At 38.4% G+C, this 27,103-nt stretch overlaps 1 protein-coding gene across 3 annotated transcripts in view; it reads left to right on the forward strand.

Moving 5' to 3' along the window:
* The window catches only part of Ttn (titin), a 271,046-nt gene that overhangs the window by 161,491 nt on the left and 82,452 nt on the right, over positions 1 to 27,103 (forward strand). For all 3 annotated transcript variants that reach the window (XM_013512608.1, XM_013512603.1, XM_005373371.2), the window contains 45 exons: positions 298 to 424; positions 563 to 826; positions 1,123 to 1,389; positions 1,519 to 1,782; positions 1,871 to 2,010; positions 2,154 to 2,280; positions 2,408 to 2,674; positions 2,783 to 3,049; positions 3,859 to 4,125; positions 4,217 to 4,356; positions 4,741 to 4,867; positions 5,661 to 5,803; positions 9,231 to 9,354; positions 9,882 to 10,148; positions 11,733 to 11,830; positions 14,044 to 14,212; positions 14,306 to 14,572; positions 14,679 to 14,945; positions 15,037 to 15,315; positions 15,397 to 15,805; positions 15,906 to 16,030; positions 16,138 to 16,404; positions 17,319 to 17,588; positions 17,679 to 17,981; positions 18,078 to 18,380; positions 18,645 to 18,832; positions 18,918 to 19,032; positions 19,141 to 19,425; positions 19,522 to 19,673; positions 20,347 to 20,494; positions 20,651 to 20,828; positions 21,116 to 21,237; positions 21,331 to 21,618; positions 21,712 to 22,008; positions 22,124 to 22,310; positions 22,758 to 22,873; positions 22,963 to 23,262; positions 23,480 to 23,779; positions 23,870 to 23,975; positions 24,079 to 24,275; positions 24,359 to 24,664; positions 24,763 to 25,041; positions 25,645 to 25,944; positions 26,048 to 26,350; positions 26,464 to 26,826. In XM_013512608.1, coding sequence (XP_013368062.1) covers positions 298 to 424; positions 563 to 826; positions 1,123 to 1,389; positions 1,519 to 1,782; positions 1,871 to 2,010; positions 2,154 to 2,280; positions 2,408 to 2,674; positions 2,783 to 3,049; positions 3,859 to 4,125; positions 4,217 to 4,356; positions 4,741 to 4,867; positions 5,661 to 5,803; positions 9,231 to 9,354; positions 9,882 to 10,148; positions 11,733 to 11,830; positions 14,044 to 14,212; positions 14,306 to 14,572; positions 14,679 to 14,945; positions 15,037 to 15,315; positions 15,397 to 15,805; positions 15,906 to 16,030; positions 16,138 to 16,404; positions 17,319 to 17,588; positions 17,679 to 17,981; positions 18,078 to 18,380; positions 18,645 to 18,832; positions 18,918 to 19,032; positions 19,141 to 19,425; positions 19,522 to 19,673; positions 20,347 to 20,494; positions 20,651 to 20,828; positions 21,116 to 21,237; positions 21,331 to 21,618; positions 21,712 to 22,008; positions 22,124 to 22,310; positions 22,758 to 22,873; positions 22,963 to 23,262; positions 23,480 to 23,779; positions 23,870 to 23,975; positions 24,079 to 24,275; positions 24,359 to 24,664; positions 24,763 to 25,041; positions 25,645 to 25,944; positions 26,048 to 26,350; positions 26,464 to 26,826 — 10,078 coding nt within the window. The remainder of the gene's footprint in view (positions 1 to 297; positions 425 to 562; positions 827 to 1,122; positions 1,390 to 1,518; positions 1,783 to 1,870; positions 2,011 to 2,153; positions 2,281 to 2,407; positions 2,675 to 2,782; positions 3,050 to 3,858; positions 4,126 to 4,216; positions 4,357 to 4,740; positions 4,868 to 5,660; positions 5,804 to 9,230; positions 9,355 to 9,881; positions 10,149 to 11,732; positions 11,831 to 14,043; positions 14,213 to 14,305; positions 14,573 to 14,678; positions 14,946 to 15,036; positions 15,316 to 15,396; positions 15,806 to 15,905; positions 16,031 to 16,137; positions 16,405 to 17,318; positions 17,589 to 17,678; positions 17,982 to 18,077; positions 18,381 to 18,644; positions 18,833 to 18,917; positions 19,033 to 19,140; positions 19,426 to 19,521; positions 19,674 to 20,346; positions 20,495 to 20,650; positions 20,829 to 21,115; positions 21,238 to 21,330; positions 21,619 to 21,711; positions 22,009 to 22,123; positions 22,311 to 22,757; positions 22,874 to 22,962; positions 23,263 to 23,479; positions 23,780 to 23,869; positions 23,976 to 24,078; positions 24,276 to 24,358; positions 24,665 to 24,762; positions 25,042 to 25,644; positions 25,945 to 26,047; positions 26,351 to 26,463; positions 26,827 to 27,103) is intronic.

The following is a 27,103-nucleotide window of genomic DNA, read 5'->3' on the forward strand; positions in this document are numbered from 1 at the left end:
AAGTTTATGACCATACAAAATACCTGCATTCTACATTTAAGTTTGATGTTCAGATTTGGTTCAGTAGTAATCAGGTTACTTTGGCCTTTTAAAGTCTCAGAGAAGGGAAGGGATTTGATGCGCTTGTGGACAGATTGTGGACAATTTGGACAAATTTTGTAAAATTTTATGACAGGACATATTTTGCTTACATTTATTAGTAGTAATGTGAAGCTATGGAGGAAATCCACATCTGAAACATTCCTCCACTAGCATCTCCCACAAATGCTAACTAAAATTATTGGGATTTTTTTTCAGACTTGTGAGATCAAACAGGAAGAAGGAAAACGTTTCTTAACTTTGCACAAAGTCAAACTAGACCAAGCTGGGGAAGTTCTCTACCAGGCACTTAATGCGATTACCACCGCCATTCTGACAGTCAAAGGTAAGGGGTTTTTGGAACTCTTGGAACAGGCTCAGCTCTTTACCCATCCCGGAAAGCCTTCAGTCTTTATGAAATGCAGTGAAATGAAAAGCCTTCGTGACCATTCTGAAAAGCTTCATTCTCTGTTTTAATTTCCAGAAATCGAACTTGACTTTGCTGTGCCCTTGAAGGATGTCACTGTCCCAGAAAAGCGACAGGCTCGATTTGAATGCGTCCTCACCCGAGAGGCGAATGTTATATGGTCGAAAGGACCTGATATAATCAAGGCATCTGACAAATTTGATATCATTGCTGATGGGAAGAAACATATCCTTGTTATCAATGATTCTCAATTTGATGATGAGGGTGTCTATACCGCAGAGGTGGAAGGCAAGAAGACCTCAGCGCAATTATTTGTGACAGGTAAGAGCTGACAGGATCTCCCTGTGACGTCCAGTGTGTAGGCACACACATCTATCACTTTAAACAGAAGACACCAAGTTCAAAGCTGTCAGTGACGATGGGCATCACGATGTTACTTTCACAATGTCGCCAAAACACACACATACCCTCAAACCTAAACTTTTAACGGAGAATAGCTCCATTTGAGAAGAATAAATATGATGTGAAGTGAGTTCCTTTTACCCAAGCCGATTAGAGTAGACTCTTCCTGCAGGTAAACTGTGTGTCTGAACATACTATGCATGCTTGCATTACAGGTATAAGATTGAAGTTCATATCACCTCTTGAAGATCAAACAGTGAAAGAGGGTGAAACAGCAACTTTCGTTTGTGAACTTTCTCATGAAAAGATGCACGTGGTCTGGTTCAAAAATGATAACAAGCTGCACACAACCAGAACAGTACTCATGTCTTCCGAAGGCAAGATTCATAAATTGGAAATGAGAGAAGTGACGCTGGATGATATATCTCAGATAAAAGCGCAGGTCAAGAACCTGAGCTCCACAGCAAACCTCAAGGTCTTAGGTACGCATGACCCACTATAACTAGACAGCTGGTTTTTGCAGGGGTAGGAGCAGGTGGTAATTCTTTCAGACCTGTTACTCTTTGGGGTTTTTTTCCACTTTCTGATTGTCTGTCAAAAACCTTTGACAGAGGCCGATCCTTACTTCACTGTGAAACTACATGACAAAACTGGAGTGGAGAAGGATGAGATCATCCTGAAGTGTGAAGTAAGCAAAGATGTGCCAGTGAAGTGGTTCAAAGACGGTGAAGAGCTCGTCCCTTCACCCAAACACTCCATCAAGACAGATGGCTTGCGCCGCATCTTAAAGATCAAGAAGGCAGAACTTAAAGATAAAGGCGAATACGTGTGTGACTGTGGTACAGACACAACCAAAGCTAACGTTACTGTGGAGGGTGAGTTGCCCCCAAATCTGAAATTTGCCATTTCCGAAGCCCAGTTTATTCGTTCCAATGCGCTAACAGAACTTTGTTATGCCTTCAGCTCGCCTAATAAAAGTGGAAAAGCCTCTGTATGGAGTGGAAGTGTTTGTTGGTGAAACAGCCCGCTTTGAGATTGAACTTTCTGAACCAGACGTTCACGGCCAATGGAAGCTAAAAGGAGAGCCTCTGACTGCTTCTCCTGTAAGTCAAGATCAGCTGATCAGACTGGAGGGAGGTTGCTTGGTTGTTTGGGTAGGGAAAGAGTACAACTGCTTGATGACGTGCGGTACTAACCATTCATGCGAATAATATTCTTTCTGTTTTCTAACCTCCCCTCTACCTAGGACTGTGAGATCATTGAAGATGGGAAGAAGCATGTTCTGGTTCTTTACAACTGTCAGCTGGATATGACAGGAGAGATTTCCTTCCAGGCCGCCAATGCTAAATCTGCGGCCAATCTCAAAGTGAAAGGTACGCTCCACCCATCAGATGCCTTTCAGCATTTTCTTTGCAAAATTTTCTCATATAACCCTGAATTGGCCAGGGATCATGACTGGAAGCATATTCTGATGTGGTCCGCGTGGTCCTCTTCTTTCAGAACTGCCGCTCATCTTCATCACGCCTCTCAGTGATGTCAAAGTCTTTGAGAAGGACGAGGCTAAGTTTGAGTGCGAAGTATCCAGGGAGCCCAAGACGTTCCGCTGGCTGAAAGGAACCCAGGAGATCACAAGCGATGACAAATTTGAGCTTATAAAGGATGGCACTAGGCATTCAATGGTAATCAAGTCAGCTGCTTTCGAAGATGAAGCAAAATACATGTTTGAAGCAGAAGATAAACGCACAAGTGGCAAACTGATCATCGAAGGTAAGTATTATTTTCAGATGGACCACCCTAAAATGGTATTTTTTGCCTTTATTTTTCCATTTCTTTGTTTAAGTGCTGGAATTAACGAGGTATCCTTTTCCTTCTTAGGAATCCGGCTCAAATTCCTTACACCTCTCAAAGATGTGACAGCCAAAGAGAGGGAAAATGCTGTGTTTACTGTGGAGCTCTCCCATGACAACATCCCAGTCAGCTGGTTCAAGAATGACCAGCGCCTCCACACTAGCAAGCGGGTCTCCATGGATGATGCCGGGAAAATTCACTCGATCACATTCAAAGATCTGAACATTGATGACACCTCCCAGATTAGAGTAGAAGCCATGGGGATAAGTTCAGAAGCTAAACTCACTGTGCTTGGTAGGTGCTTTATAAAGTTGAATTTTGCTGCATAGAATGCAACAGAAATTTGTGGGACAGCTCATGTGAAAGTCTTCTAAGTATTATATTGCAGAAAAGCATTCCTGGTCCTTAAGAAACTATCAGATATGCTATCCAGCTTATTTCTGAAACACTCTTACATAAAAGTAGGACTCTAATGAAGATTTCACCTTAGGCCCACAAGTCAGTTCAAATCAGAATTACAATTTTTAATTCATCATTGAGCCCTGTTATATTTAAAATAACAGTGTATATTTACTTTCTAGTTCCTCACTTTTTCAGCATTATTTCAGAGAAATGCTTTTCAAGTTTCTAAAAGAAGATAATATAATGTACTTTAAGAAGCGTTTTTTTTAGCACTTTACTATCAAGAAGATTAAGCATGAAGTCTATATATAGATGTAGTACTAAAAACTATTAATAGACTAAGAAAAACAAATCATGTAGACTTATCAGGTAAACTAGATGTCACAGAGTTGCTAAGAAGTAGAAATTTAGCTAACTGATGAAGAAACACTATTAAAGGGAAATTGTCTTTTAAGCTACTATTAATGATATAGTTCAAAATATTATATAGATAGATTGATTTTAATAAATCCAATGCACTGGATTTTAATAAATTCAATCCCCTTTCTTGGAATACTTAGAGCATTTTTGATCATACCCATGTTAAATTACTGAAGATTTGGTGTAATTTTAAAATATGTGCAGAATTCTGTGAGCTACCTCTTAAGCTTTCTTATTCCTTTGTGGGTAATAAACTTTTGTCATTTATGCTTTCTTTGTAGAGGGAGATCCATACTTTACTGGGAAGCTTCAAGATTACACAGGTGTGGAGAAGGATGAAGTGGTTCTTCAGTGTGAAATTAGCAAAGCAGATGCACCAGTGAAATGGTTTAAGGATGGGAAGGAAATAAAGCCATCTAAAAATGCTGTTATTAAGGCCGATGGCAAGAAGCGCATGCTAATCCTAAAGAAAGCCCTGAAATCAGATATTGGGCAGTATACCTGCGACTGTGGGACAGACCAGACCTCCGGAAAACTTGACATCGAAGGTAAAGAGATTTCCATGTGTTCTCCTCTTGAAGCTGTTGGTGTTATTTCTTCAAGAGGCTAATGGTGCATGCTGACCCTTCACTTTTTCAGATCGGGAAATTAAAATAGTGCGACCCCTGCACAGCGTGGAGGTGATAGAGACTGAGACAGCTCGCTTTGAAACTGAAATCTCTGAAGAGGATATCCATGCCAATTGGAAGCTCAAGGGAGAGGCATTACTCCAGACACCTGTAAGGCTATTTCTGAACTTGTCAACACCGAGTGGCTGTGTGAAATAGAAAAGGATGGGCAAAAAGTCAGAGTACATGCAGAGCATCTAATACATGGTATCAGGTTCTCTATCAGACCTAAAACCAAAGAGAGATATTGAGGTCTGTTCACCTTTGCATTATTTCTGATCCAGCGCAGTGTAAACTACATGGATTCTGTGAAGCTGCTAGTTGGCTCAGAATTACACAGCTAAATAAATGTTGCTTTCTTATATGCTTTATATCACTATGTATACAGAATCTCACCATTTGTAGTATTCCTTTAATTAAGATCGCCTATGGTTAGGAAAAAAAATCTCAAAGGAAATTATTTACTATGAATTTTTTTTCTCTTTTTTGGTACAGGAGTGCGAAATTAAAGAAGAAGGCAAAATACACTTCCTTATTTTGCACAACTGTCGCCTGGATCAGACTGGTGGAGTGGATTTCCAAGCTGCCAATGCCAAATCCAGTGCCCACCTCAGAGTTAAGCGTGAGTACTACATATTTCCGCTAAAAATCAAACATACACTGTTGTGGAAACTGAATGCAAATAAAACTAATTGGAATTATTTAATTACACAACACTATTAAAATACAAAACGTGGCTTTTGTATGTTTGCTTCTTTGATATTCTAATATAAAAATGATTCCCATTCTACAGTTTTGAAAATTTCATTAGTCTGGCCACCTGAACAAAGGAAAGTGTATCAAGCTCTATTTTCTTACTTCTGTAGTCCTTTCATTGGCAGTAGATGAACATACAGTAAGAATCTGAGAAGCCTGAAACGCCATGTCCCCCCAGTGACTGTACACCTGGAGTCTCCGGGGTAGAGCAGACTGCTGTATTGGCATTTCAGACTCAAGAAAGGAGGAGGCGGGGAGCAGTAGGCTAACATTTTTGGAAGGTGCAAAGTGGCTGATGGATGCAAACAGGCTATCTGCCTGCGGGCCCCTTGTTCCACCCAATCAGGGTCTTAGTTATTTTGGAAGCCGCATACCTTATGTAGCAAGAGGAACTTGATGCCAAGAAAAGAGACAGATGCAGTGCAGATTTCTTGCTGACCTTGTACATCCCAAAGAAGGGACCCTACAAATACCCACTCTCCGGCCGCCAGCTTTCCCCTTCTCAGCACCTCAGGGCCACATTCACTTGGGAGTTCTAGCTGGCCAGTCTTCAGGCTCTTCTCTTTTTGAAGAAAGCAACCATGGAAATTAAGAACTAAGTCTATTCTTTCAGAGTAACAAAATGAGTAAGGCGAAGCCTTTTCTTTCCTCCCGAAAAGCACGAGTAATTGGTCTTGTGAGGCCTCTAAAGGATGTCACGGTGACTGCAGGGGAAACAGCCACCTTTGACTGTGAGCTCTCTTATGAGGACATCCCGGTGGAATGGTACCTCAAGGGGAAGAAGCTGGAGCCCAGCGACAAGGTAAAAGCCAAGTGCATGGTTGGCTTGTCTTCCTTTTGCCGTCAGATTCTTCTGGCTTCACCTGCACCTTCCTATGTCTCCTTTTCCACCTTTCTTTATCTCCCTCCTCTAGGCTGATTTCTGCTGAAACTGGAAGGCAGATTTGTCAAAAGGGGGGTGTTACTAACCAGATGACATTTTTACTGAAATGGAAATAAAAATTTAAAATATTAAATTTGAGTTTCGCTGTAGAAAAGGCAAGCACTCATTAGTTACCCAGTGCTAGCTTGTTCAACCAGAAGACAGAAAGGGACCCAGCTTTGTCTAACTGGGTGCTCAATAACAACCATGCACAATGAGCTTTGAGACTAATTATCTCCATGCTATCTAGTGTTCTGCATATAAGGGAGTTAAGAGGAGAAGGCCGGGATTCCATTCCAGGCAGTTGATCAAGTAGTTGAGATAACTCCTGGATAGATTTTCTCTTTGAGCACTTCTCTAAGCTATTTTTAAGCCTCAAGTGGTCTGAGCTGTGCATATTCTAGAATCCAAGTGGACTATTTAAAGTGCAACTGGTGGTACTGACAAGAAAAAAGGGTACTGCTATTACACACATGTATGAATGATGTGCTTTAAGAAGGTTTGGTGCATAACTGGCTTCATTTAGGGCCAAAATTGTATCCATAAGCAAAAACTGAGATTTATATAGGCTCTAAATCTATATTGCCAAAATTACCTTTGTATTTTGTGCTTCCCTCCAGAACAACCACTGTGCATTTCCAAACAATTCACCATTAACTTTGAGTTGTTGAAATATATAGAAAATAGCATGGGTTGGAAAGAAAACACAAGATAGGGCGTTGTTCTGTGACATTTTCCTCCGGTATTTCAGAAAAAATATTGAGTGTATGTCAAGGCCTCATCAGAAATCAAACTTTGAAGTCTTAAAGGAATATAATTAAAAGGGGATTCAGTCCAGTAAAGAGCCACAAAGTTGATTGACGTGTTGGAGGATATTGCCTTGGAACAAATGCTCAAAGAAGACATAAAAACTAATACTCTACCAAAATCACCCAAGGGCAAGCCAGTACCTCATCTGGTAGATAAGTTCTGCCTGTCATACAGACAATAATGAGCAGTTGGTCTCCAGCTAAGAAAGGCAGCAGGACATTCCATTCGTAGCTTGAGAATCTGTCTGCATAGCACAAGACTTTCCTTACAGCAAGCTCTTCTAAATACTGAACTGCGTGATGGTGTCATCTCTACCTTGCAGAATGTTGCTTTTAAATGTACATTTTTCCTATGAAGTATGACTTGATTAATTTTATGTCTAAAGGCAGAGAATTGGTCGATTCTTAATGTCCTTCCTAGATGCATAAACGTAGGACACTATTTAAGGATAAGTAGTGTTGTGTTACTACAGAGCTTGTGGTCAAGTTACGAGCTTTTTATTAAACTAAGAGACTGGTCTCAAAAAAGAAAAAAGATCAGTCTTAGTTCTAATATAAAAACTGTTTTATTCTTATTGCCCCTAAAATTTTTTTTCTAGGATTAGAAAGGATCAGTTTACTAACATTCTAGAGGGCTCCTTTGTGTCTCTCTAGGCATAGGAATTTTAATCCTTTATTCTAGCTGCCTAAAATACCTCATCCTTTCCTGAACCTACTCTTAACAGTGCTTAAGTGTCTCTTTTCAAAAGAATTTCAATATAAACTATAAAGCAATAAACTCATTCTACATTTTATGGGTTTTGTTTAAATTAATTCTATTAGAACAACGTGCTCTTCTTAATTTAATTCAGGTCTTTGATCTTCACTTTTCCCAAAACTTTTAGCTTCCGAAATTTAAACAACCGACCCAACCAAAACAGGGTATAGAACAGAAATAGGAAATGGGAAGAAAACATTTTTTAAAGGAGCTACATTTTGCCTTTTTAAAAAAAAATCATTTCAAGAAAGAACTGCTAGGTCCCAAATGGCTTTTGATAATTTTGTGTTTAAATAATACTTTGATTGGTATTAATATATACTGTGTTACCCTAGCATGCTCCCATTATAAGTAAATATTTTTTAAAGTAACCTTTAATATTACCTGCACATAATCTTTGGCATCCATTTTGTTGGTTTTTTTAAATAAGATATCTGCTTTCCTTTTTTTCTTTTGATATCGTTATAACACTGACTAGATTACACATCAGCTCTTCCTTGAGAACCACTATGTTCTGAAGTTACACTCTGACAGAGAATACTATAAAGTAGCCTCAGAGGAATTCAAATGATGAAGCAATGTTTTAATAAATAAGAAACATCTGTGTACAGATTAGAAACTGAGATTTCTTTTTAAATGACCATAACTGCAAGTTTAAAATTTATATCCAAAATTGATATTGAAACATGATCAAAAAAACAATTTTCCCATTCAAGGACCATATTCTTAAATAAGTAGTAGCTGTGTTCCTAGAACATAGCTTAATTACCCTCTCCTACCTGTTTATTATTTTTATTTTTCTCAATTGTTAAGATAATTATATGAATAACCATGCCCTGCTCTTAATTAAGGAAAACTACTTCCAATGAAACTTTATTCCTTAGTCCTTTATGTCAACATCATAAATAACTTCACTGGCAAAAACTTACACATAATTTTTAATTCTAGATGAACTCTTAGTAAGTGCAAAACCAGTCTTAATGATAGGGCATAGTTTTTTAGGAATTGAAGGTGGCACAGCTAGATACACCCCAGCCCTCTTGTCTTTACTTCTTGATGACTCTTATCTATAACACCATTGATATTTGATTGCTCAATATTAATGCTCAAGCGTGGGAAAAGGGAAGATGAGCCAATTGGCCTTCATTTGCAATTTTGAAGAAAATTAAGAAATTATACAAATTATTTTAATCATATTTATTAGATTGCAAAATAAATTTAATTGCTAAAAAAGACAGAAGAAGAGTTCTGGCTCTTTGTTGAATGGTAAATACCTTGCAATTAGAATAACAAAATTTACAGTCAGAAAAAAAAAATCTACTTTTAGCTTACCATATCTAATTATTTTTTCTTCATTTTTTAGCTTTTCTAATATATATATATATATCCACTACTATATATATATATGTATCCACTAATAGAATGGAGGCACATACTCATATGTAAATATATTTTTAAAAGATCACTAATAGAAACAGCAATTGGCCTAGGCAAGTCCAATATAAATGATCACCTGGTAAATCATATAAAGGTAACTGAAAATCTAAAATATTCTTAAAGGATTAGAAACTATTGGTTTAAATCATTTTAAGTACATGTATGCTATATATCTGATTATAAAAAATTGGGTAGCACTGTTTTAAAACTGTTTATCTAAATGAATTAAATGAGCTTAAATACTGGATTGATGTCTCATGTATTCTCATACTTCACTTTTCTAAAAAAAAAACAAAAAAACTAGGTGGTCACACGTTCAGAAGGAAGAGTCCATACACTTACACTGAGGGATACAAAGTTAGAAGATGCTGGGGAAGTCCAACTAACAGCAAAGGATTTCAAAACTCATGCCAACCTCTTTGTGAAAGGTAAATATGTAAGACTTATTTTTAAACACATATACTGTAGAGGCTCATAAATAATGCCAACTCTCAAATATCTTTATATGATAAGTACCATAGAACATTAAAGTCAACCAAAATCCAGAAATCTAATTGTAACCTTTTGGTCTGATAAAATATTTCACAGGCCATTAAAAAAGGTCAAAATTATCTAGCATAGGTTTTATTTCCTTGTTCTGTTCTTCTGATTTTTATTGCATATTTTAGTAGTTCAAAAATCAGCTAGGGGAAGAATGACTAAATTTGCTATCCATCAGTTTATTAATCAAGAGTTGGCTATTATTTCCTAAAGGTTTCATTGTTTTCAAAGTGATTTTCCTCTATAAATAATGATAAAGTATCATTATTAGAAGAAAATGTGTGGGTGGAATCGCTTCTTAAAAATGAGCAAACTCAGAACAGAAAAAACCCTGGAGAAGCCACAGGAGAGTTGAGAAGGTACTGAAACTCTTGGAGAAAGGAAGGAGAAACGCTAATGAGTATGATTCTTTCAGAACCCCCGGTTGAATTCACTAAGCCTCTTGAGGACCAGACGGTCGAAGAGGAAGCCACTGCAGTACTGGAGTGTGAAGTGTCCAGAGAAAACGCGAAGGTGAAATGGTTCAAAAATGGGACAGAAATCCTCAAAAGCAAGAAGTACGAAATTGTCGCTGATGGCAGGGTCAGAAAACTTATTATACACAACTGTACCCCAGAAGATATCAAAACATATACTTGTGATGCTAAGGACTTTAAGACTTCCTGTAACCTGAATGTCGTGCGTAAGTATTCTTACACAGGACTTTTCATGTGCAACTCTTTGTAACTACAAAAAAAGAACAATACAAAACTTTTTGCATGCTCTTCTTGGCCTAACCACCTTTCTTAGCAACTTACAGTATTGACACTGACCTGACGCTTTAAAAAGGTTTTTTAAAAAAATCTTCACTCTGCATCTAGTCTAATAAAGAGATCAGCCAGTTTTTGCTATGCCTCTTTGCCCTAAATGACGAGCAGATGTTGCTTTTTGCCACCACGGGTAAGCCTATTATATGAATATTCTATTGTTGAGATCATACTGAATAAAAGTTAAGAACAGAGATTCCTGAATTTTAAAAAGAAAATGAAAGTGATTTCCATCAGGAAGGAAAGTTTTTAGGCTTAGGAACAACTAGAAAATCAGCTTGAAATTTCCATTTGAATAGAAGCACACTAAGGACTACTGTAATATGAGACAGCTATCCACATAAACCAATCTCTCCGAATAAGAATGCATGAGAAGATGGAGCAAGGCCTGGATTCTCGAGTCCTGGATTCTTTGAAGGAAGAACACCAATGGTTTTTAGCATTACATCTTCCCTGATGGAAAAAAAAATCTCTCTTTCCAAAATGCCACATACTAATTCACTTGTTTCATCCATTCCTTTGTTCATTGATTCCATTTTTCAGTGCATATTTTTGAACAGTATTTGTTTAGGGTAGTTATATCCCATCTGTCAACAGCTACAACCTAGTGGCTTTGATTGTGCTTCATCTTGTACTGTGTTATTCTTTCCACTTTGTGGTCGCTCTGCTTTAGCTTAAATCAGAGTAGCTTCTTGGGTCTCCTTCTTCCTGCTGTCATCTACCTCCACTACAAGAAGGCCGAGCTACAAGGGTGCATCTTCAAGTCCATCAGCCAACATTCATTGCTGATCAAGAAAGGTCATCTTGGAAAGGGCTCACAAGGAGCTCTGAAAGAAGGAAGGGCAGCAGGCAGCTCCCTAATCTTCTATAGTGGGCTGAGTTGATTCTGGAGAGAAGTGAATCAAGAGATGGAAACACCTGAATCACCCTTCCATGTATAACTTATTATCACACTAATAGCTGTAATGCCTGAATTGTGTGACATCTTTGAAACTGAATTTTTTTAAAAAGCTGGATGTTTGTGATCTCCACTACACTCATGCCTCTTAGACATGCACAAAGCTGAAATAGTGCTTTAAGCTGTATTTGCATTCGGTTCTACTAATTTCTCAAAGATTATGCTGGCTGCCTTAAATAAGATAATGTTTCTTTTCTACTGGTGTCTACTTTGACAAACAATATTTTTCAACTCCAGCAATATCAATGAAGACTTTTCTTTCAGTTATCATTCAAAAGAACTGAGATGGACATATAGTCTGCTAACAAATTTATGTAAACTCTCCAGAGTATATAGAAAACAAAACATCATTTTTCACTGGTAGCTCCAAGTGATTTCAAAGTCACTTGTAGCTGTTGGAAAGTTCTCACAAAAGACTCACTTTTTCTTAATGTATGTCATAGTAATGTCAGGATAAATTTCTAAAAACCTCATTTTGAATTCTGATGACATTCTTTTACAGCTCCTCATGTGGAATTCCTCAGACCACTCACTGATCTTCAAGTTAAAGAAAAAGAAATGGCTCGGTTTGAGTGTGAAATTTCTCGAGAAAATGCCAAGGTCAGTGATCATATACCTATCATGTATTGTCAAATGACTTTGTGTTTACTTTTTGTCCAGCCAAAATGGGGGGAAAATGGAAGGACAGAAAGAAGGAAGGGAAGGGAGGGAGGGAGGGTAGAAGGAAGGAAGAAAAAGAGAGAGGGAAGAAGGAAGGGAGGGAGGGAGGGAGAGAAAGAAGGAAACAAGGAAAAAAGATAGGAGGGATTAGTCAATCCTTTCTCTGATCACCAGTTTACTTTTAGATTACAGATTATTTTAGTATGAAATATATACTTAATTCTCTTTTTAGTATTATTTATTTACTATACTTGAAAAACATGGGACTCACAATGCAGAGATTTAAATATTAGATGGAATATGTTGAAACCCTGGTTTTTTTCACCTTTATTACATTTTTTTTTATTTTAAAGAGAGTAGTACATGAGATACAAACAAACAAAAAAATAGAACAGTAGCAGCATACCAGTATCGTGAACATAAACAAATCAAAGCAAGAACATTCAAAGTAATACAGGGTCTCAAGACAAATTAATACAAATCAACAGTGGTTATTACATTGCATATCGCTATCCTCACCTACACTGCTCAGATTATCAGATGCAAGAATGAAAGATTGCTCAAACCATTAAAGAGAATAAGAAAATAATTCTTCAATAAAACATTAGAGATAATACAGAGTTTCACTAGACAAGATGGTAGGAGTTCGCCATTGTGATTCCATTGCATATTGTTACCTTCAAATCAGTTGCTCAGACCACCAGACACAAGCATGCAAATTTTTTTTTTTCTTTTGGTTTTTCTCTGGTACCGGGAACCGAACTCACGACCTTGCGCTTGCCAGGCAGGCGCTTTTTGCCACTGAGCTAAATCCCCAGCCCCACAAGCATGCAAATTTGATCAGAACCTAAAAAATTGTGAGCATTAACTGTTCATTTCAATAAACTATCAGACATCAGCAATAAAGTCATCGCAGCTATTCATATATATATTTATGTTTTGCCTTTTTCTTCTTTCCCTCATCCCCCAGTTGTTCCTTCCTTTGAGCAATTTCTTTCCCTTTCCTATCATCTATTGCACATTTTGAGTTTTACCTAGTCTTTCAGGTTCCTACACCAAAGAGACAATATGTTTACACATATGGGTCTGATTTATTTCAATTATGAGTATGGTCTCTAGTTGCATCCATATACCTATAAAAACCTCGAGTTTATATCTTTAAATAGCTGAGTAATACTCCATTGTATAAAAATACCACAACTTTTTTATGCATTCCTCAGTGGATGGACATCTGGGTTGTTTCCAATATTTAGCTATAACAAATTGTGCTATAAACATGGGTGCACATATATCTCTGTGATATGATGTCTTTAATTCTTCTGGGAAAATACCCAGAAAGGGAATAGCTGGGTTAAATGGGACTTCTAATCCTAGTTTTGTGAGGAATCTCCATATTGATTTCCACAGTGGTTTCACCAGTCTACACTCCCACCAGCAGTGGAGTAGGGCTCCTTTCTCCCCACAGCCTCTCCAGCATTTGTTACTGGTTGATTTCTTGATGATAGCCATTCTTTCTGGGGTGAGATGGAATCTCAGTGTTGTTTTAATTTGCATTTTTTGGATGACTAATGATGTTGAACATTTTTTCATGCATTTATTCACCATTAGTATCTCTTCCTTAGAGAAGTGTGTATTCATCTCAGATGCCCATTTTTGGATCGGGTTTTTGAATTTGGGAGGCCTGATTTTTTAAATTTTTTATATGTCCTAGATAAAAGTCCTTTGTCTGAAATCCTGTTTTATCGATCAAAACAATCAAAATATTTGTAATTTCACGTCTTAAGCCAGCACTTCTGATTACCATTAACTACCATGGACAAGTTGCTTTATCTTTGAATCTCAGTTTACACATCAAAAAAGTTAGCTTGCATGATATCTAAGGCCCTCTATGGCTCTAAACTTTCATGATCCCGCTTTTAAAATACCTGATAATAGATCACAGCAGCTCACTTAACAGTAATGGACAACTTCATTGCTTTCTGAATTTACTCATATTTGCATTTTCCACCTTGGTCCTTCTTTCTGTTATCTTTCTATTATGAAGTGCTATTGGTTGCTTTCAGAAAAACCCAGGATCATAATTCCTCTTAAGTAAACTCATGTGAAGGAATAACATGGAAACCAATCAAGAAATCTGTTTGTCTTAAATATAGGTTCAGTGGTTCAAAGATGGTGCTGAAATTAAAAAAGGCAAAAAATATGACATCATATCAAAGGGAGCAGTACGCATTCTTGTCATCAATAAATGCCTACTGAGTGATGAAGCAGAATATTCCTGTGAAGTAAGGACAGCAAGAACTTCTGGCATGTTGACAGTCCTAGGTAAGTGTGAAGTCCTTCTTTGCTGAAATATAAGTGTTAGGAAAAATAATAATTACCAGTTTAATGCAAATTTTTGTTTTGCTCTCCATGTAGAAGAAGAGGCTGTCTTCACAAAAAATCTTGCCAACATTGAAGTTAGTGAAACAGACACTATCAAACTGGTTTGTGAAGTTTCTAAACCTGGAGCAGAAGTGACTTGGTACAAAGGAGATGAGGAGATCATTGAAACTGGAAGATTTGAAATACTTACCGATGGAAGGAAGAGAATACTGGTCATTCAGAATGCTCATCTTGAGGATGCCGGCAGCTACAACTGCCGACTCCCAAGTTCTCGAACTGATGGCAAAGTAAAAGTACATGGTAGGAAAATGACAATGAATAGCATTTTATTTTTAACACTTCGTACTTGTTACAGTTAAGGCTTAAATGGGTAGGTTTTCAATATTGTGCAACTTTGTCTTTCCAGAACTTGCTGCTGAATTTATCTCAAAGCCTCAAAACCTTGAAATTCTTGAAGGAGAAAAGGCTGAATTTTTCTGCACTATTTCAAAAGAAAGCTTCGAAGTCCAGTGGAAGAGAGATGATAAGACACTGGAAGCTGGAGATAAATATGATGTTATTGCTGATGGAAAAAAGAGGGTCCTACTTGTGAAAGATGCCACATTACAAGATATGGGCACTTATGTAGTCATGGTTGGAGCTGCCAGAGCAGCAGCTCACTTGACAGTAATTGGTAAGTTTGTTCTTGGCTTTTGGGTTTGTTTATGCTTATGTGCATTAGTTGGTCCTTCTTCATACTATAAGGTCTCCTTTGCTGCTTTCAGAAAAACTCAGGATCATAGTTCCTCTTAAAGACACCCGTGTGAAGGAACAACAAGAAGTTGTCTTCAACTGTGAAGTCAATACTGAAGGTGCTAAAGCCAAATGGTTCAGAAATGAAGACGCCATATTTGATAGTGCAAAATACATTATTCTCCAAAAAGACCTGGTCTACACCCTCAGAATTAGAGATGCACGATTAGATGACCAAGCCAACTATAATGTGTCCCTGACCAATCACAGAGGTGAAAATGTTAAAAGTGCAGCCAACCTAATTGTAGAAGGTAAGTAATTTATATGGTATTAGAAAAGTTTCCCATCAGTTTCTATGAAAACAAGGTCAACATTGTTCTTCTTTACAACAGAGGAAGATCTTAGGATTGTTGAACCTCTTAAAGATATTGAAACAATGGAGAAGAAATCTGTCACGTTCTGGTGCAAGGTGAATCGTCTCAATGTCACACTGAAGTGGACCAAAAATGGAGAAGAAATACCTTTTGACAACCGTGTATCATACCGAGTTGATAAGTACAAACACTCTCTAACCATTAAAGATTGTGGCTTCCCAGATGAAGGTGAATACATTGTCACTGCTGGACAAGATAAATCTGTAGCTGAGCTTCTCATAATAGAAGCCCCAACAGAATTTGTGGAACACTTGGAAGACCAGACAGTCACCGAGTTCGATGATGCTGTCTTCTCCTGCCAGCTCTCCAGAGAAAAAGCAAACGTAAAATGGTACAGAAATGGGAGAGAAATCAAGGAAGGCAAAAAGTATGTGAAAAGCTTCCTGTTTTCTATTTCTGTAGTCATATATACACTGTTAATTTAATGATCATTCTGTTTGCTAACTCACAATTCAATCTCTTCTCAGGTACAAATTTGAAAAAGATGGAAGCATACATAGACTTATTATAAAAGACTGCAGGCTGGATGATGAATGTGAATATGCTTGTGGAGTAGAAGACAGGAAGTCTCGAGCTAGGCTTTTTGTGGAAGGTATGGATGAAGTAAAAGCACAGCCCTAATACTAGCAATAATTTTTTTTAAAAAAACTGTTCATCAAAATACAACCAATTTCTATTTCTTAAATATTTTCTTTGCAGAAATCCCTGTTGAGATCATCAGGCCTCCTCAAGATATTCTTGAAGCCCCTGGTGCTGATGTTGTCTTTCTAGCTGAGCTCAACAAAGACAAGGTGGAAGTCCAGTGGCTAAAAAATAACATGATTGTTGTCCAGGGTGACAAACACCAGATGATGAGTGAAGGAAAGATACACAGGCTACAGATTTGTGACATTAAGCCCCGTGACCAGGGCGAATATAGGTTTATTGCCAAAGACAAAGAAGCGAGAGCTAAGCTTGAACTGGCGGGTAGGTCCTTTTCTTTTACAACATCTTCACAATATCAGAGATGATACACAGAATTGATGGCGAGCCTTTTAGAGACTGAGTAGTGCCCAAACTGCAACCCAAAATTCACTTGTCACGAAGTGCTAACACTGCAATTAAACCTGAATATCCGCTACTCGGCTGCTCAGACAATACTGCAATGACTTGGTTCACAAACGACAGAGAAGGCTCTGCATGCCTGCTACAGGGTAGTGCCATAGGTTCACCCCCACTGATACAGAGTTCTCACATTTTACAGTTACATAATAAAGTAATCCTTGTGAAAGTCTTTCATTTCTGTAAGTCCTGACCACATGTTAACTATTCTGATTTACTACAAAGTAACTGTCCTAAGTAAGAGGAAACTGATGGCATTCATCTTTAATCCCAGAATCTTGGGCAATTCCTGGCACATGTTGGCTATTTCTGATTCCCTGAATTAACCTATTACCCTGAGGGTCTTCCCTGACCTAAAGATAATCTGACACTCTTCTTTCCAACTCCTGGGCCTTTTAGATCTGTTTCATTCTGCCCCAATGCATCCTGATAGGTTATTGTTATTAAAATGCCATCAGCCTATCACTTGTACATAAGAAAAAGTTTGTCTGATTTATCTTAAACTAAATATGTGTGCTTACTCTATCAAAGAAAAACATGTTTCACACCATTTTAAGTTCCTTCTTATTACTTTTGGTAAAGAATGAATCCTTTATGATTTTATACCATCTTCTACCCTCTATTCTCCACAGGCTGATAATTTGGGGGGAAATTATTAGATAGTTAAGTGTTCTGTGCTATACAATTACTATGGCCTACTTCCAATGTTATACTGCCAGTATATTTGTTAACAAATGCATAGTAGAAGTGCTTAAAAGCATTCATGTGCTGTTTTCTAGCTGCACCTAAAATCAAGACTGCTGATCAAGACCTTGTGGTGGATGCTGGCCAGCCTCTCACAATGGTGGTGCCATACGATGCCTACCCCAAAGCAGAAGCTGAGTGGTTTAAAGAAAATGAACCTTTATCTTCAAAAACTGTTGACACCACAGCTGAACAAACTTCTTTCAGAATTTTAGAAGCCAAGAAAGGAGACAAGGGAAGGTATAAAATTGTGCTTCAGAATAAACATGGAAAAGCAGAAGGCTTTATCAATTTACAAGTTATTGGTAAGTTTTTCACTCAATTCTGCCTTCATTATCTCAGCACAAGTCAAAAGGATAATAAGATCTTAAAATTATTTCGTATGTAAATTGCAGACGTTCCAGGTCCAGTACGGAACTTGGAAGTGACAGAAACATTCGATGGTGAAGTAAGCCTCGCTTGGGAAGAACCACTGACAGACGGTGGAAGTAAAATCATAGGTTATGTTGTTGAAAGACGTGACGTCAAGAGAAAGACCTGGGTTCTAGCCACTGACCGTGCAGACAGCTGTGAGTTCACGGTCACTGGGCTACAGAAAGGAGGAGTTGAGTACCTATTCCGAGTGAGCGCAAGAAACAGAGTTGGCACCGGTGAACCGGTAGAAACTGACAATCCTGTAGAGGCGAGGAGTAAATACGGTAAGAATGTTTAGGTAAATTGCAAGCTAGCTTGTCTTTGCTTTTGTATGCACTATAACCCAAACTCATGTTTGCTTCTCTTTCCATGAAAACCAGATGTTCCAGGGCCTCCTTTGAATGTAACCATCACTGATGTGAATAGATTTGGTGTCTCACTCACATGGGAACCACCAGAGTACGATGGAGGTGCAGAGATCACAAACTACATCATTGAGTTAAGGGATAAGACTTCTATCAGGTGGGACACTGCCATGACTGTGAGAGCTGAAGACCTGTCTGCGACTGTCACTGATGTGGTGGAAGGGCAGGAGTACAGTTTCCGTGTCAGAGCCCAAAACCGAATTGGAGTTGGAAAACCAAGTGCAGCTACACCCTTTGTCAAAGTTGCTGATCCAATTGGTAAGCCCATCAAAAAAAAAGAAAAAGAAGCATTGTATGAGATCAAGAAATTAGGCCTCTCAATTGAAGTCATTCAAATTAAAGTTAATAAAAGGTAGAATACCAGAAAATTTGAACAAAGTTATAAAAACTCAGACTTGCCTACTTTTGTTCAGTGAGTTCAGGAAACCTGTTATTTTAATGAGAGTGATAGAATTGGTGACATCATGTCTTAATAAATTACCACAAAATTAATGGTATGCCCAACTCTTTCGTCCACTCCAGAGAGACCAAGTCCTCCCGTGAACCTAAGTTCCTCAGATCAGACTCAGTCATCAGTTCAACTCACATGGGAACCTCCTCTGAAAGATGGAGGAAGTCCAATATTGGGCTATATAATTGAGCGGTGTGAAGAAGGAAAAGATAATTGGATTCGTTGCAACATGAAACCTGTTCCTGAACTGACTTACAAGGTAAGCAATTTGCTCCTGAAAAAGTATTCAGTATTTGTTCATAGAATTCAGTGTGTATGTTTTTAATAAATACTTAAAATTTTAGGTCACTGGATTGAAGAAAGGAAATAACTATTTATATAGAGTATCTGCAGAAAATGCCGCTGGTGTCTCAGATCCGTCTGAAATTCTTGGACCTCTAACTGCTGATGATGCATCTGGTAAACAGATATTTTATTTTTACATTTGGAGCTAGCACATAGCTACTTTGGGGTATCAGGGATTTAAGTATGGTGCTGGAAACTCACTGTATTTATTTATTTTTACAGTTGAACCAACAATGGATTTAAGTGCTTTTAAAGATGGTCTGGAAGTCATAGTTCCAAATCCTATCAAGATCCTAGTTCCAAGTACAGGCTATCCGAGGCCAACCGCAACCTGGTCTTTTGGAGAAAAGGTTCTAGAAGCAGGAGACCGTGTGACTATGAAGACCTTATCTGCCTATGCTGAACTTGTCATTTCTCCCAGCGAACGTCCTGACAAAGGCATTTATACGCTGACATTAGAAAATCGTGTGAAATCAATTTCTGGGGAAATTAATGTCAATGTAATTGGTAAGGAATTAAACTTTTGTTACCTAATGTGACTTAGCAGTATTAGCAAATACTGGCTTAAACCATAAAGGATATTTCACTGAGTTTTTTTTTTAGCTTGCCCAAGTGCACCCAAAGAATTGAAATTTACTGACATAACCAAAGATTCAGTACATCTGACTTGGGAACCACCAGACGATGATGGAGGAAGTCCACTGACTGGTTATGTCATTGCAAAGCGAGAAGTGCACCGGAAAACATGGACTAAAGTGAGTTTTGAGTAGTGATACATCAACCCCAGAAAAGAGAGTGGAGGAAATCCCAGAAGCCTGGATTGCCCCACAAAACTATACGGCTCTGTCTTTTTGCCTTGACCTCACTAGAAAAGTACAAAACACTGTTTTTAAAAAGTACACAATGCTTCCTGAGATGGTTCAAACAAGGTTTACTATAATTGGCTCATTTTGTAAGCCTTATTAAGTTTTTGGCTAGGTGAGTTAAAAAAAAAATTTCATTTAATAAGTACCCATTAACCGTTAAGCCATTCTAAGGAAAATATTTATTACCCTAGTTGTTCCATTTTTTTCTCACTCCACTGGATTGCTTTAATTGACTTAATCTGCCATTCTTCTCTTCCTTTATTTATACCAGTTACTATTCTTCACCTTGATTTAAAATCATATTTCTAAGTCCTAAGCTGGTGAAAGGAATCTACACTTTATTTTAATGTATACAAACTATGGAACAGTTTCTCCTTATATCGAAGGTCTAATATTATTACATACCCTAGTTGCAATTTTTCCCTAATACCTAGTTATTATAAGAATAATCCCTAAGATTCCAAACAACTTCCATTTGTGTTGACACTCATGAGAAAAAATCTTTTGACTTCGGGAAATGGCTTAGGGGAAACAACTCATTAACTGTATTTCTTTGTCCTAGGTTGTGGACTTGGGGCTTGATCTTGAATTCACAGTTCCTGATCTTGTTCAAGGAAAGGAATACTTATTTAAAGTCTGTGCTTGTAACAAGTGTGGCCCTGGAGAACCTGCATATATTGATGAACCCGTAAATATGTCAGCTCCTGCAAGTAAGTACCTGTGTGAGAATTTCTTACCTAGTCTTATGTTTTCTGTTTTTTATTTTAGACCTCAGGTTGACATTATGGGGCAAGGCAGGGATTGGCAATATGGAGATAACCTCATAGGCACCCTATAAGACTGATTTTCTCTTTAAAATGTTACAGCGGTACCTGACCCACCAGAGAACCTTAAATGGAGAGATCGGACAGCCAAAAGCATCTTCTTAACATGGGACCCACCTAAAAATGATGGTGGTTCACGCATCAAAGGATATTTAGTTGAAAAATGTCCACGTGGTTCTGACAGATGGGTTGCCTGTGGAGAACCTGTTGCAGAAACAAAGTAGGTTTTTAAGTTATTGAGCACAAGAATAATGTTCAGCCCTACTCATTAAAATGAGCCTCCCTTGGGAAAGGCAAAATGTTAGTTTCCTTCATTGAAAACTCTCTTAGTTTACCTGCATAATCTTAAAGCTTTTGTTACACTATTGCAGCAATCCAGATGATTTTATTTAAGAGCTAATATTATACCAGCAGTATGAATTTTGGAAAGATTATGATAGCTGTACAGATTGTCTACATGATTGTCTTCATGATAAAATGTCTGTGCCTCATTTTTTTTCCTGACAGAATGGAAGTGACAGGCCTTGAGGAGGGCCAGTGGTATGCCTACCGTGTGAAGGCATTGAACAGGATGGGCGCTAGCAAGCCATGCAGACCCACAGAAGAAATCCAAGCTGTGGACACACAGGGTATTTACTTTTTATTATTCTCATGTCAATAGGGCCGTGGAGTTGAATGATGTTTCAAGTTGCTAACAACATACATAAACTTTTCCAATTCAGAGGCCCCAGAAATTTTCCTTGATGTGAAACTCCTTGCTGGTCTTACTGTAAAAGCTGGAACAAAGATTGAACTTCCTGCTACTATAACTGGAAGACCTCAACCTAAAATAACTTGGACAAAGGCTGATTTGATCCTGAAGCAAGATGATAGAGTCACTATTGAAAATGTTCCCAAGAAATCCACAGTAACAATCATGGATAGTAAGAGAAGTGACACTGGCACCTACATCATCGAGGCCGTGAATGTCTGTGGCCGGGCCACTGCTGTGGTGGAAGTGAATGTCCTAGGTAAGAGAGGCTCTAGTTTTAAAAAGGATCAAACACATTTCAGCTTTCTTGAATATAGATGGTTAAATATTTTCTGCACAATGCCATCCACAGATAAACCTGGACCCCCAGCTGCTTTTGACATCACAGACATAACCAGCGAGTCATGTCTTCTAACATGGAACCCACCACGAGATGATGGTGGGTCTAAGGTCACGAATTACATTGTGGAGAGGAGAGCTACAGACAGTGAAGTGTGGCATAAGCTCTCATCAACGGTCAAGGACACAAACTTCAAGGCAACCAAGTTAACACCCAATAAAGAGTACATCTTCCGAGTTGCTGCAGAAAACATGTATGGTGTTGGTGAGCCAGTTCAGGCTACGCCAATCATAGCCAAATATCCATTTGGTAAGTTTCTTATCCAGTTGACAAACAAAATAAAACATGTTTGTGTCAAACTTGCACTTAGGCACCATATTTATGTATAGGATAGGTATATTTTAAACCATTCTCCTTTCCATAGATCCTCCTGGACCTCCAACTCGCCTAGAACCTTCAGACATCACTAAAGATGCAGTGACTCTCACATGGTGTGAACCGGATGATGATGGAGGCAGCCCCATCACTGGATACTGGGTCGAAAGATTAGATCCGGATACTGATAAGTGGGTTAGATGCAATAAAATGCCAGTAAAGGACACAACATACAGGTATATCCAGGATCTCTGTCCAGTGTTAAAATAACAATATATTTAAATTTTCATTCTTTAGCATTTTTTGATCATAGAGATGATATGTCACTATTAAATTTTTAGTCATTTTCACCTTTATTTTCTATTTTTACATAATTTTTTAAATGGTATAAATCCCATTTAAGGACATATTTCTTAATTTACTGCTAACTTTCTGGAAGTTTCAAAGTATTTTGTCCTCTAATATATTGTATAATCATTATCATAATATAATTACACTGGTCCACTTGGCCAAACTTAAAGTACGTGACAGTTAAAAGGCAATTTTAAAATTTACATTAAAAACTTGGAGTTAAATTTCCAAACTAGTTTTTTCACAGTTTAAATCAATTAGCCTCTTCTGTGTAAATACGTGGTTGCTTTCACTGATCATGATGTTACACATGCTCTTTATTCTTATTTTAGAGTGAAAGGTCTCACCAATAAGAAAAAATACAGATTCCGTGTGCTGGCTGAAAATCTGGCTGGACCTGGAAAGCCAAGTAGATCAACAGAACCAATCCTCATAAAGGATCCCATAGGTATTATTTATATAATTTTCTGTGGTTATTTTCAAGCTTGCATTAACTTATTTTTGGCAAACCTAAATCACTATTTCATTGGCTCACAGATCCTCCCTGGCCTCCTGGAAAACCAGTTGTAAGAGATATAGGCAAAACATCATTAACATTGGCTTGGACAAAGCCAGAACACGATGGAGGGGCAAAGATTCAGTCTTACATCATTGAAATGCTAAAGACGGGAACAGAAGACTGGGTCAGGGTGGCTGAAGGGGTTCCGACCACTCAGCATGTACTCCCAGGGCTCATGGAAGGGCAGGAGTACTCATTCCGAGTGAGAGCTGTGAACAAGGCTGGAGAAAGTGAACCCAGTGAACCCAGCGACCCTGTGCTTTGCCGGGAGAAACTATGTAAGTCATTTTGGAAGTCTGAGGTATACAACATCTATCTGAAAACATCTACCTTCTAACATCTATCTGATAACTGTAATATGAGAAAAATACGAAAAACTCATTACTGCTGTGCCTTTCTTGCTATTTTATTTTCTAGTGACAACCAGAACATGCAGTAAACACTGAATGTTGGACAATGAAAAATCAAATTTACTTTTCTTTCTTTCTTATCCAGATCCTCCATCACCACCTCGGTGGCTTGAAGTAATTAATATCACAAAAAATACAGCAGACTTAAAATGGACAGTTCCTGAGAAAGACGGCGGGTCCCCCATCACCAACTACATCGTGGAAAAGAGAGATGTGAGGAGAAAAGGCTGGCAGACAGTGGACACCACCGTCAAGGACACCAAGTGCACAGTCACCCCACTGACTGAGGGCTCTTTATACGTGTTCCGAGTTGCTGCAGAAAACGCAGTAGGACAAAGTGACTACACTGAAATTGAGGATTCTGTCCTGGCCAAAGACACCTTTAGTATGTTCTCTCATTGAATCTTTGTGACATTTGTAGTAGGTTATTACTTTTCCCTCTGGTAGTTCTGATCATGGACTATTTTCCTTTCAGCCACACCTGGACCACCCTATGCCTTGACAGTGGTTGATGTGACAAAACGACATGTTGACCTAAAGTGGGAGCCACCTAAAAATGACGGTGGAAGACCAATACAGAGGTAGAAATTAAATCATTTCATTAAGAAGTAACATATACTCAGCAGCAAATCCTTAATTTGTTTTTTCCATTAATGCTAATGAAATGACTTATTATTTAAATAGATACATCATTGAGAAGAAAGAAAAGTTAGGCACTCGTTGGGTGAAAGCTGGAAAGACCTCAGGACCTGACTGTAACTTCAGAGTAACTGATGTCATTGAAGGAACAGAGGTCCAGTTTCAGGTTCGGGCAGAAAATGAAGCTGGAGTTGGTCACCCAAGTGAACCCACAGAAGTCCTAACAATTGAAGATCCAACAAGTAAGTGGTGATGATGATACACCCAATATGGCCTAGAATTTGATGATGAGCCTGCAAATGTAAAGGTTTCACTCTTTTCTCAGGTCCTCCCTCACCTCCCCTCGACCTACATGTGACTGATGCTGGAAGAAAGCACATTGCCATTGCTTGGAAGCCTCCAGAGAAAAATGGTGGGAGCCCTATCATAGGATACCATGTTGAAATGTGCCCAGTAGGCACTGAGAAGTGGATGCGAGTTAATTCTCGCCCAATAAAAGACTTGAAATTCAAAGTGGAGGAGGGGATTGTTCCTGACAAAGAGTACGTTCTAAGAGTGAGAGCTGTCAATGCCATCGGTGTCAGCGACCCATCCGAGATCTCTGAAAATGTGGTTGCCAAAGACCCAGACTGTAAGAATGCAGTGTTTTTCATGGTTAATAAAACAGGCTTTCTTCATGTATTGCATTTTAATGTACTGTTTTTCTTCCTTTTGGATCTTACCTTACAGGCAAGCCAACGATTGAAATGGAGACTCATGACATTGTTGTTATTGAAGGAGAAAAATTAAGCATTCCTGTTCCCTTCAGAGCTGTCCCAGTGCCAACTGTTAGCTGGCATAAAGATGGCAAAGAAGTTAAAGCAAGTGACAGGTTAACAATGAAGAATGATCACATCTCTGCACACCTTGAAGTGCCCAAAAGTGTCCATGCAGATGCTGGCATTTACACCATTACACTGGAAAATAAACTCGGCTCAGCAACTGCCTCAATCAATGTCAAAGTCATAGGTAATCATTCTTTATTGAGGCACTGACCTTCACCTGTTGGAGAAATTCGTGAACTTTACAATGTAGTATAAATGGCTTCATGAATTGGCATCTGTAAACATCCCTTTATTTCCATATGAGAAGGAAAGCAATTCTAAAGAAATGAAATTGCTACTCTGATCAGATTAATTTATCCTTGTTTTAATTATTTGATTGTGATACTAATTTAAATAAGAGATACAGTGTACTCAAAGAATCTTTAAATGACCAATCTTTGTCTCTTAATTGCATAATTTCAAATTTTTCAATATCATTCTCATTCAAGGGAGTAATATTTTCTGTCATCCATCTCACCCCTGATAGTGTTTGGAAATTTGGGGTTTTTTTGGTTTTTTGTTTGTGTTTAGAAATTTGGGTAGCCATTTTTTGCTTTGCACAAATACACAGATGCAGATACTGATGTTTAGTGTTGAGGGTCAAGAATACTAAATGCCCTGCAGGATGAAGGATATGGCAACCCAAGAAAGATTATTCCACCCAAAATGCAAATGTCTGCACTTAGAATGTATTATTAGAATGTTGGCTTTTCAGGATTATAATAATTATCAATTTTGTTTGTAATAGGCCTACCTGGTCCATGCAAAGATATTAAAGCAAGTGACGTGACAAAGAGTTCTTGTAAGTTAACCTGGGAACCTCCAGAATATGACGGTGGGAGCCCAATTCTTCATTACGTCCTGGAACGCAGAGAAGCTGGGAGAAGGACATACATACCAGTCATGTCTGGTGAGAATAAACTGTCTTGGACTGTGAAGGACCTCATACCAAATGGTGAATATTTCTTCCGTGTTAAAGCAGTCAACAAGATTGGTGGAGGAGAATATATTGAACTGAAAAATCCAGTCATTGCCCAAGATCCAAAGCGTAAGTTTAAGCATGGTTGTAGAATGGCTGGGAATTAATACGCTGAGTTTCATTTTAAGAAGGTGAATTTCACAGTGTTAACAGGTGCTTTCTTGTTTTTCAGAACCCCCTGATCCACCTGTAGATGTTGAGGTCCATAATCCTACAGCTAAGGCCATGACTATCACATGGAAGCCGCCCCCGTATGATGGAGGGAGCAAGATAATGGGTTACATTATTGAAAAGATTGCCAAGGGTGAGGAAAGATGGAAAAGATGCAATGAACACCTGGTACCAGTCCTGACCTACACAGCAAAAGGACTTGAAGAGGGGAAAGAGTACCAGTTCCGTGTGCGAGCAGAGAATGCTGCCGGTATTGGTGAACCTTCTCGGGCCACTCCTCCAACCAAAGCCGTAGATCCTATTGGTGAGTTTTGTTCAATGGAATTGCCATTTTACCATGGTAAAACAAACAACAATAATGTTTTATCAGATATTTTAATCAGAGTCTAAAACAGTTATTGTTTTTAATTGTTACAGAGGCCCCCAAAGTCATTCTGAGAACAAGCCTAGAAGTAAGACGAGGCGAGGAAATTGCACTTGATGCAACCATTTCTGGATCACCTTATCCAACTATTACATGGATAAAGGATGAAAATGTAATTATACCAGAGGAAATTAAGAAGCGACCAACAGCCCTGGTTAGGAGGAAGAAGGGTGAAGTTCAAGAAGAAGAACCATTCTTCCTGCCTCTGACAGAGCGGCTGAGTATCAATAACAGCAAACAAGGAGAATCTCAGCTACGTGTCCGAGATTCTCTTCGACCTGACCATGGCCTGTTTATGATCAAAGTTGAAAATGACCATGGTGTCGCAAAAGCTCCTTGTACCGTCTGTGTGTTAGGTAAATAGTTAAAACTATACTTACCATTGAAAAGTTTATGTAATGGCTTTGGTAAAATCTAAAAATAAGGACTATGGGAGGCAAGTAAAAGAAATAGGAGCTGGGTGTGGTGTCACAGGCCCATAATCCCAGCACTTGGGAAGTTGAGGCAGGAGGACTGCTGTGAGTTCAAGGCCAGCCTGGGCTACAAAGTGAGTTCAAGGCCAGCTTGCACTGCATAGTGAAACCCTGTCTCAAAAAGACAAAAGAAAGAAAGAAAGAAAGAAAGAAAGAAAGA

This window comes from Chinchilla lanigera, unplaced genomic scaffold (genome assembly GCF_000276665.1).
Source record: "Chinchilla lanigera isolate Chin_1 unplaced genomic scaffold, ChiLan1.0 scaffold00002, whole genome shotgun sequence".
In the NCBI taxonomy this organism is placed as follows: Eukaryota; Metazoa; Chordata; class Mammalia; order Rodentia; family Chinchillidae; genus Chinchilla; species Chinchilla lanigera.